Source organism: Bradysia coprophila, unplaced genomic scaffold (genome assembly GCF_014529535.1).
Source record: "Bradysia coprophila strain Holo2 unplaced genomic scaffold, BU_Bcop_v1 contig_600, whole genome shotgun sequence".
In the NCBI taxonomy this organism is placed as follows: domain Eukaryota; kingdom Metazoa; phylum Arthropoda; class Insecta; order Diptera; family Sciaridae; genus Bradysia; species Bradysia coprophila.
In genome coordinates this window covers 43,320-54,328 of record NW_023503840.1, presented here as the reverse complement: position 1 = coordinate 54,328, position 11,009 = coordinate 43,320, and the positions used below count along the sequence as shown (strand labels likewise).

General features: G+C 37.4%; 1 protein-coding gene across 1 annotated transcript; it reads right to left on the bottom strand.

The window, feature by feature from the left end:
- Positions 1–255: 255 nt before the first annotated feature.
- Positions 256–2,424, bottom strand: LOC119083388. Its single transcript, XM_037193105.1, has one exon. The coding sequence runs from the start codon at positions 2,422–2,424 to the stop codon at positions 256–258; it is 2,169 nt and encodes a 722-aa protein (XP_037049000.1).
- Between the last annotated feature and the right edge of the window lie 8,585 nt (positions 2,425–11,009).

Below are 11,009 nucleotides of genomic sequence, written 5' to 3'. Positions count from 1 at the left end.
ATCAATTTCGGTACCAAATAGATACCATCTTCAGTGGCTAAAAACATAAACATAATGAGAACACAGAATATCATTATACAGCGCAAAGGTTTCTTTTTTACCTCAATTCTTTTAAAGCACAAAAATAAGCACTTGTGTGCATCGTCAATTAAATTCAATACTAAATCGATTTAGATCAAAATCAAAACGTAAAGAGAGAGGATAAAACAAAAATGAATTTCTACTAGATGAAAGCATTACGTACAGAGAGTAACATCAAATCACGTTATTATAGGCAGTAGATAACATTATACAATCGGTGTGTTTATTCAGACAATTCGGTGTCTTCTTCACCGCAATCATCTCTAAAATGTCTCTTTTCTTCTGCTGACTTTCACGAACAACAATTTTAACTTTATCCCACAACGGTGTATGATTGTTCGTAATAGCGTGATCACATAAGGCACTGTGGTTACTGTTCTTAATGCTTATGTTGTACTTATGTTGATAGATTCTGTCCTTCAAAAGCTGTAATGTCTGGCCAACGTATTTGTACCCGCACGAACAGGGAATACAGTACACCAAATGTGAACAATGTAACTTTGGCGTCGGATCTTTGAGTCTACTAAAAATAGACTTCTTCAACGTGTTGTCGCCTTTTCCAACCAGCATGACGTCATCCTTGCATATGGCTTTCAGTTTCTCAAACAGGCCTTTAACATAGGGTACGGCAGCTATCGGGAGTTTCTCTTTGATCGGTTTCACATCTCCATTCTTTGTAAACTTTTCGTGTGCTTTTTTGATCATACATTCAACCAAACCATTCGGGTACATATTCTTGGCTAAAGTTTCTCTCAGCAATTCAAAGTTTTTGTTGTGGAACTCGGGTTCAGACAATAGAAGAATCTTCTCTGCTAGCAGTGTGACTGTGTTGCGTTTGTAGGCAGTTGGCAAATGAGATTTAAAATTCAAATAACGTCCGGACCAAGTGTCTTTGTGATACCAATCAGTCTTAATGCTACGACCATCTCTAATACACCACAGTTCCAAAAATGAAATTTTTTGATCTCGTTCTACATCTACAGTAAATTGTATATGTTGATTGTAGCTGTTGAACGTTGTTTTAATTTCATTAACTTTGTCAGCAGGAACTGCTGTTAAAATATCGTCCACATATCGTACGTAGAATGGTAATTTGAATTTCAGCTTTCGTATGACTTCGTCTTCCAAAATTTCTAATACCAAATCAGCAAAAACCGGACTTGCTGGTGAGCCCATCGGAGAGCCAAATAGCTGTCGATAATATTTACCGTTGTATTGAAAACAGCATTCATCGAGGACCATAGTAACGCCAACAATGAATTCGTCTTTCGGTAACGTGGTAAATTTTCTGATTTTGCTCCATTGTTTGTGTATCGCTGATATGACGAGACTTTTCGGAATGTTGGTAAACAGTGAAACAACGTCCAACGAAATTAAAACATAATTCGGTGGTAGTCTAATTTTTCTTAACTTTTTTGCCAATTCAGACGCATTCTTTGCACTTCTATATGATTTGCCAACAACGTTTTTTAAAATGTTCGAAAACATTTTTGACAGGTTGTACGTCGGGGAACCAATGCTGGCTACAATCGGTCTCGCTGGATATCCATCTTTGTGCACTTTGATCAATCCATACATTTTAGAGCATATGGAATTGTACCGTCGATACCATTTTCCTTGCCCTTCAGTAATGAAAAGTTCGTCCTGCCAGTGCGTAATCAGTTTATTGACTTTGTCTTCAATCGATGACGTCGGATCACGGTCTAAAGGCAAATACGTTTTTCTATCGTTGAGCAAGTTGTTCATCTTGACATCGTAGTCGCTTCTGTCCATCAATACTGTCACGTTGCATTTGTCTGCATTCAACACTATCAGTTGAGGGTGTTGTTCCAAAAAGGATTTCGTCGCTACATGATTGGACTTGATAATCTCGTCTAACGTCGTGTGCTTTGTGGGTGACTTTTTAAAGTTGGTTAAAACATTACAAACTTTGTTTCTTAGCTCCACCCTGTACTTTTTACCCAAATTTTGAAATTTAGGTTCCAGATTGGCAATAAACTGTTCAGTGGCAATTTTGTCATTCTTAACTGGTATATTGAATTTGTCACCTAAAGCTAAAATGTTTTGCACATACCAAGGTAATTGTAGATTGGTCAGATTAATAATCCATCTTTCAACATCAATATTCAATCCATCCATGTGTGGTTGCATAAGAGCATCAAATCGTCGCATTTCCATCATTGTCACTTTGTTGTAAATATCTTCGTAACCTTGTTTCACGTTGAGTTTGAATTCAGTAAAATGTTCGGTCGAAAGAATCTTTTTCAACAGTTCTGCTAGCATTGTTGACGTCTGAGCTGCTTTGGAAATGTCTTTATGAATGGACTTAATGGATTCATTCATAATGTACATGGAGAACTTCTTGGAACATGATTTAATCGATCGCATCGGCATGCAATGTGAATATGTGTTCAAATTAACATTGAGACTCTTCGGATGGATCTTGAACTTCCTGCACGTTATTAAAAATTGTTTCCTACCACGTAGATGTGCTAGTTTTCGATTCGTCGTAAATATGTCTTTCATCAATCTTGCCTGTTCCCTGTTCCTGCCTATTCCCTGTTCGTGCGGGTACAAATACGTTGGCCAGACATTACAGCTTTTGAAGGACAGAATCTATCAACATAAGTACAACATAAGCATTAAGAACAGTAACCACAGTGCCTTATGTGATCACGCTATTACGAACAATCATACACCGTTGTGGGATAAAGTTAAAATTGTTGTTCGTGAAAGTCAGCAGAAGAAAAGAGACATTTTAGAGATGATTGCGGTGAAGAAGACACCGAATTGTCTGAATAAACACACCGATTGTATAATGTTATCTACTGCCTATAATAACGTGATTTGATGTTACTCTCTGTACGTAATGCTTTCATCTAGTAGAAATTCATTTTTGTTTTATCCTCTCTCTTTACGTTTTGATTTTGATCTAAATCGATTTAGTATTGAATTTAATTGACGATGCACACAAGTGCTTATTTTTGTGCTTTAAAAGAATTGAGGTAAAAAAGAAACCTTTGCGCTGTATAATGATATTCTGTGTTCTCATTATGTTTATGTTTTTAGCCACTGAAGATGGTATCTATTTGGTACCGAAATTGATTTGGCAGAATAAAAGTATTTTAACTGAGCAAATCCGATTTTAATCATGAAAAGAATTTTTGTAAAAACGTATAGAGGGATTCTTTTGAATTTCGACTGACCGAAATCGGCACTATTTATTCCGGGACTTTTTTATATGCCTAGTTAGGCCTTGGTAACTAGGCCCCAAAACCAGTCTCAGATATTTTTGATCATCCATACCTCCGGCTGGGTTTGTAACAGGTTGGGCCAAAAGTCCGAAAAGATGAGTGTTTGTTCGGTAATTCAGGATTTCAGTGTTTCCGGTATGGTATGGTGAATTAAGCGAACAGGGTCGTGTATATGGGTTCCGTTTGGTAAAAGGCTGCAGGTCAAGTAAGTAATCCTGGGGCAAATATTAACTTCAAAAAATTTGATGATTATCGGCCGAAAATATGACTTCCGAAAAATTTCACAGAATCTAGTGAATCTCTGTGAACTTTGTAGAGAGCTGTGACCTCACTTATGCACCACCTGGTTCAAAAACGCTCCTTTTTGTTCCTAATTACATAACATATATTTCATGCCTTCAGGCCCTCAGCATGAACAGCTGTATACGCAATCTGTTGTGGGACGGTTTATGTTAGGACACTTTTCGCTTGTCGCCCCTCGCTTCGTTCGGGCTACAACTCACGAAATTGCGTAAAATATACCGTCCACAACAGAAACGTAAATAAATATTTATTGCATTTGGTATGAGCGACCGAAAAGAAAAAGAAAAATTTGAACTTATAACCATGCACGGTGTTCAAAGTAACTGTGCCTTCGAACAGCGATGCGAATGTGACAGATACGAAATTTTTCTTTTGTCCTAATGTCGCGTGGTTGTGTGTAGGCACAGTAGCTGACCCTGAACACAACGACGTACGCGAAAATATTCACCACAGCAACACTAAATACCAAATGTTTCTGTTAATATGGCAGATGACTGAAGAAAGAGTTTGTTGTCGAAATTTCGCGGTTTCACGATTTTGGCGGTCATTTGCTGTTTGTTTCTTTATCATGAAATCTTACACGTATCTGTCATTCTTTGCGTAGTGAAGAAGCTTTTCTTCAAAGGAGCATTCCCTTGCAGGATGTCTTTCGGTTTCGGAACAACAGGGTTTTCATTTTCTTCCCAGTTTTTCTTTGGCATTTGTTAACTGGACATTCTCACTTGTTAAAGATACAATTCTTTCCATGACAATGTCATCAATGGTCAGGTGTGATGTGTGAGTAATTTTCATTTATTTTTGTTTTAATTTTTGCCTGATGAAGAGCTCAACAAAGGTTAGAAACGTCGTAAAGGAAGCCCCTTTGTTTATTTATTTTACGCCGCGATTAGTCCAAGGAAAAAGCGCCAACGTTATCGACAAACGGCGAAGAAACAACCACCAACGTTCTTTCCGTGACGTCGCTGATTTTGCAGTCGGCTCTGATTTATGGACTGTTGGTCATTTTTTTCTCTGTGGAAGTGGGTGACGAATACGTTTAAATGGACTAGTTGTGCTCGGCGATGACGCAAACTCCTCGGATGAGTAGTGATTTGCGTCTTTCTTGATGGTTTTCATTTTTTGATGAACAACAGCGCGGAATCCGTTGTTGTTCTTACGTTTTTGTGCTACCACAATCAAATTGGTGACCAGCTCCGCCTGAAAGCGTGTTTGAAGGTTCTCCGTGTGGTTCCCCTTGAGAACGTTTTTTGGGAGCCATTAATTGTTTCAGGCTCGAGCAGTCGGTTCATCTCTGTAATATGTAGTATGACTCTGTGGCTTAGTGTGTTTTTTCACCGATCTGTGTGTTGTGGTAGTTCTGTTTGTATGGGGTAGTATCGTTGTGCGCGTTCAGTTCTCTCTCTGGTGACCGAAGATGGTTCTGTGTGGAGTTTGGTGAAATAATTTCCTCCAGGTTTTTGTCGCTTCCTTCCTTTTGAGGTAGTAAGCTGTTGTTGTGAACGTCGGAAAGTTTTCTGTTACTTTGAAATTTTAACGAAGTTAACTTGAATGATCCCGAATGCTAGCTTACGATTCGACGGTGGTTTGTATAGTTAAATGTAGACAATTTTCATGTATTTGGGGAGGTTAAACCGACTGACGGCTTGCAAATTTTAGCAACGCCACCTTTTAAATATGATAGAACTAACATATAAAAACTCACCGCGCCATCTGTTTGTTGAAAGTGGTGTGATAGTCAACTACGGGACATTTTTGTTTTCTTTTATTTGCACCCCTACACGCATTTATATATTTCTCATATGATCACAAAATCAGGATGAAAGTCACAAGATACTTTCCCAAAATCGTAATTCATTTTACACATAACATAACACCGAAACAACTACATAACACTAAACGAGCAATAAATGACAATAATTTAGTAAAATTCTATAATTTATAACGAAATCAACATCACGGTTTGTAGTGACATAGTAAGGCACAATAAAACGCATTATAATTCCATATAAAATGCCTAAAATGCGTCCGATGAATAATTTTGACTATTTTATCAACGGAATACTCTGATTTGTTTTTCAATTTCTTTCGTCGACTCCATTTCCAACGAATTCAGCGGGCTTCAATTGATTGCCCAGTATGGTAGTTCGGATTACGGCAGACCTGGTGTGTGCTCAATATTCATTCATAAATAAAACATTGTCGAGTGTTCTACGAAACACTAATACAATGTAGCCAAAACAATTCACACAAATCGATTCAAAATCGTCCCAGGGCTACAAATTTAAATTCTAAATTATAAAACTTATTGACGAAAATATGGACATGATGTTCACTGTTCATATATACGACAAGCAACTCACTAAAAGCGACGAGGAATTTGTGGCGTTAGAAAGTTCAATTGGTGTGACCTAGAGGTGAGCTGGCTACATGAAGTTGGCCAAAAACCCAGCCCGGCCCGAACCCGATTCAATTTTACCGGACTTCGGTTTATCGGGCTTCGAAAATTTAATTCGGATCGGGTTCGAGGTTTAACTTTAAAGTCCAAACCCGACCCGAATTAAAATTTTCTATGTAAAGTCCCCGCGTCGAACACTTATAAGTGGAATTAGCTTAGGCAATTTCGTTTTTCTTGCGAAATTGAAGAAACCGCTTCAAAATAATTTTTTTCCTAATATTTTTGATTTTAGCTCGTTTCAATAACTTTCGCGTTAACGGGTCTCAGTATCTGTCGGGTTTCGGGTTATCGGATCTGAAAAATTTAATGAGGGTCGGGTTCGGGTCAGGCCGCGGCAGTGGGGAGATGAACCAACCACCTGAGCTCTTCCATTGCTCGGAAATACTTTTGCATCGAATTGGTACCGTTTGTATAAGTGAGGAAAATTGCCTGTAGCAGGAAACTTACCTAACCACACGTCATACAAACCATTCATTCATATCATTCAACAGCATGATTTCTAATGTGACCATGACGCAGAAGCAGAATTTCCCTTCTTGTCATCCAAGGCTACCAAGGCTGCGACTATGATTTCGATATTTCGTCTGCCGCGCATTATGTATCTTGATCATAATATTTGTTTGCTCATAATATTGGTTCTTCATCGTTGATGAAGCTCCCGCTCAGTTGAACCGAATTTCATAAGGGGCCGTCCATAAAGGGCGAGGGCGTCCGTGGTTTTTCTGGAATTTTAGACCCCCCCTCCCCCATTGTCCGCACTTTTCCACTATACAAATGTATGGCGGTCACACTTTGGGCGTCCTTTATGGATGGCCCCTCAACTTATTTTTCTCTGATTGGTACGGCCAATACCTATCTAATAAATCAAAAGTAGTCTAAATCCGTTCAAATTTGGCCAACCTACAAGCAAAAGTGCTTGTCGCCCTGTACGTGGTTATGTTGAGTTGTGATGAGTTCTGGGCACAACGAGCAGCAACAGGGAAGAGTAATTAATAGATGCAAGACGAATTTACTACGAACAGTGTTTAATGATGCTGACTGCACAATGATCGATACAGAACTAAAGCTAAAGCATACATCAGTAGCATGTACAATGAGTCAACAGTGTTGACATATTCGACTAGATCAATGTTGACAATTAACAATTCAACAGGTTCGCACCAAGGCCTCTAACTCTCTAACTCACGAATCGGTCATCCAATTTTCATAAACTTTTTTTTTGTCGATTGGTATTGTGAATACCTTTCATTCGACGTATCATTTACATTATTTACGAACATAGCGTTTAAATGTCCTGAGCTTCGAAAAACTCTGTAGTACTCATTGGGCCCCAGCTCGGGAGGGGTCCACCCAAACTCACCCATCTTCAAATTTAGCCTCCCCTTTGACATTACCAAACGGTGAAAAAAGAATTTTCAAAAAAGATTTTGTTTCACTCAAGTTATTGTGACAGACAGACAGACTTGCAAGTGAATTTTCGAAAGCGAGTAAAAAAACATTATTTTTGATTCATTTAATTGAATTTAATATCTGTGGTCACATTTCGATCAAAAATTTTTTAAATCGATGATTTGTAAGACGTTTTCAAAAATTCGATTTTCTCAAATGAGCCATTTTGTCTCAATTTTAGACCAAACAAACACTCCGGACACATCATTTTCAAAAACTTTCCTTTTTTAAACTATTTTTCCTAGTAAGCATTGACGACTAACGAAATAGACAAACTTCTGCCGCATTCAATTTTTTTCTGTAGCATTGCACTTTAAACAGCAGAATATACACGGAAAAAACGAAATTTCTGATGTACGTTGCAGTCGTTTAATGTTCTACAGCTGAAACGTAAATTCTACGATTCATAACTAAAATGTACGTCATTGATGTTTAATCTACTTTTTAGACGTTGAATATACGTCTGTGTGAACCATTGGTTCTGTCCTCGCTATGTACGTTTCAGCTGTACAGGGTTGTACGAGTAGTTTGTACGATGATGTACATCCGAAACGTACTTATTACATTGAAGAATCGTAATTTCTACTAAGTCAAATTTAATTTACAATTATTTTTTTAGTTATTATGTTAACATGCATAGATACGGGGATCATAAAAAAAAAAAATTGCAATAAATAAAGTGTTAGTGAGCCGGTAATCGAGCACGGGTCTTCTCTCTCTTGACGCTAATGTGCAACCGACTGTGCCAATAAGTCACTTGACACGTGGTGTCTATTTATTGAATAGTATTCAAGCGAAAGTTTACATTCTTTCTACATGTTCACACGCACTGAATTACGTAGTAACGTAAGAGAATTAATCAAATAACAATAAACGTTGAGAGCGTGATGATTGGCTTCCAAACACTTTTTAATATATATATTTGACAAACACAATTAAATGTTTGCAATGAAAACTGCGACGCGTAGAGGAAAAAAGTATCGTAAAAAAATATACAAACGAGCCATCAGAACAGTCGGAGCGTCTGCTGCGACTGAGCCCCGTACAAACCCGTATATCTATTGCGTACGTGACCCTAGTGCGTCTGTCACCCTACTTTGACCGTAGACCTATTGCACCCGTAAACGTAGTTGAAGTCAAATTATTATGAAATGTGTACATCTTAGAAATTGCGCATAGCGCAATTACGAAGCCCCGTACGACGTTCCTTTCAAATAAAACAAAAATTTCAAATAGCCCTAAAATTTAAATTTATTTAGTATAAATACACATAGGGCCTAGTATCGGCCTCAGTCCGAGGATCCAATTTTTTTTTCAACTACATTCTATTCGGCCTTTGATTACCTTCCAAATGAAACAAAAAATACGAAAAACGGATGAAATTTGCTCGAGTTATATTCAAAATACACATAGGGCCCTAGTAGCGGCCTTAGTCCGAGGACCCAAATTTAATTTTTTTTCAACAACATTCTATTCGGCCTTTGATTACCTTCCAAATGAAACACAAATTACGAAAAACGGATGAAATTTGCTCGAGTTATATGTAAAATACACATAGGGCCCTAATAACGGCCTTAGTCCAAGGACCCAAATTTTTTTTTTTTTTCAACAACATTCTATGCGGTGTTCGATTATCTTTCAAATGAAACAAAAATTACGAAAAACGGATGAAATTTACTCGAGTTGTATGTAAAATACGCATAGGGCCCTAGTAGCGGCCTTAGTCCGAGGACCCAAATTTAATTTTTTTTTCAACAACATTTTATTCAGCCTTTGATTTCCTTCCAAATGACACAAAAATTACGAAAAACGAATGAAATTTACTCGAGTTCAATGTAAAATACACATAGGGCCCTAGTAGTGGCCTTAGTCCAAGGACCCAAATTTAATTTTTTTTCAACAACTTTCTATTCGGCGTTCGATTACCTTCCAAATGAAACAAAAATTACGAAAAACGGATTAAAATTACTTGAGTTCTATGTAAAATACACATAGGGCCCTAGTAGCTTTTCACTTCTAAGGCCCTAACTCACGGTCCACTCACCTGATTTTAAAAAACTTTTTTTTCCTGGATTGGTATTGACAATACCTATCATTTGCCGTGTCATTTACATTTACGTTTATTTTGCCATAAATATCACCAAAAGACCTTAAATCACTTAGGTTGCCCTAACTCACGAAGGGCCGACCCTAATATGCCCTTCGAACTTAGCCTCACTATTTTGACTATCTTTCAGGGAAAAAAAAAATTTTGAAATCGGATTTGATTTACTCAAGATATCGACGTGACGGACAGACGGACAGACGGACAGACGGCCCAAATTTTTATTGCGGATTCGTCATCTATGAACATAGGCAAACACTTTGCCCTTACCGTCTGCTTCGAATTCCATCAATTACACACGGCATCGTAATCCTATAAGCCCCTTCGTACTTCGTACGGGGCTAAAAACGTCACGCCTCTAAATATTTCGAATATTTTCAACAACAAAATTCAATTTGAAAATATATATTTTGCTGAGGAAGTTAATGGCAACTCAGATTAAATACAATCCTGTTGCCAAATTTGAAAATTCTTCAGTTTTATTCAGTTTAATATAAAGAATAATGCAACATGGACAGATGTACAATTAGGAACAGAACAAAATATCATATTCATATATCTTCAATAGCAGCATTGGTAACGTCGACAGCAGCAACATAGTCAAAGTTAAGCATCATTGGTCGTGGTTAGTACTTGGAAGGGTGACCGCTCGGGTCACAAGAATTTGGAAAAAACTTATTTTTTTTTGCATTTCTAAATAGTATGCAAGTGAAAACCATTGAGTATCTATATTATAGTTTTAAAAACTAATTTATTCTTTAAACGCCATTTCGTAGAATTTTTTAATTTGTACAATGTACCACGAGTTTACGCTTCAGTCGTATAATGTACGATTTTGCAGTAAATGTACGTCTGTGTGAACCATTGGTTCTGTCCTCGCTATGTACGAGTGAGTGGTAGCTGGATGTACGTCTCAGACGGTATATTTTTTTCCGTGTAGGACTAATACAGCTAACTAAAATCTCAAAGAAGAAAGAAGTTTTTTGGTATAGAGGTCGAAATAGGTGGGAGACCGAAAACTCGAAAATTTCGCTTCTGCGATTTGTCGCAAGTAGTAAATGAATTTTCAAAATTTTTAAAATAGATTTTTGACATATGAAAAATTCACACCATAAGTCCGCTGCAAATTCAAAATAAAACGTACAACAACCAAATCAAAGGCAGCAGGTATGTACATATTTGGTCAACTCGCTTTATTTTCATATGAAGTATAGTTTCCACTTAAAAAGAGTACTCCGTTTAGCCTCCGTCTACATGACAGTTGTAAAATAGAACAAAAGAACTGTCACGCAAACGGAGTTAAAAATTGAAATAAATTCAATTTCCACTCCGTTTGCGTGACTGTTCTTTTGTTCTATTTTAC

Bases quoted from the DNA above. Each gene is read 5' to 3' on its own strand.
- LOC119083388 (XM_037193105.1), bottom strand. From the start codon at position 2,424: ATGAATGAATCCATTAAGTCCATTCATAAAGACATTTCCAAAGCAGCT.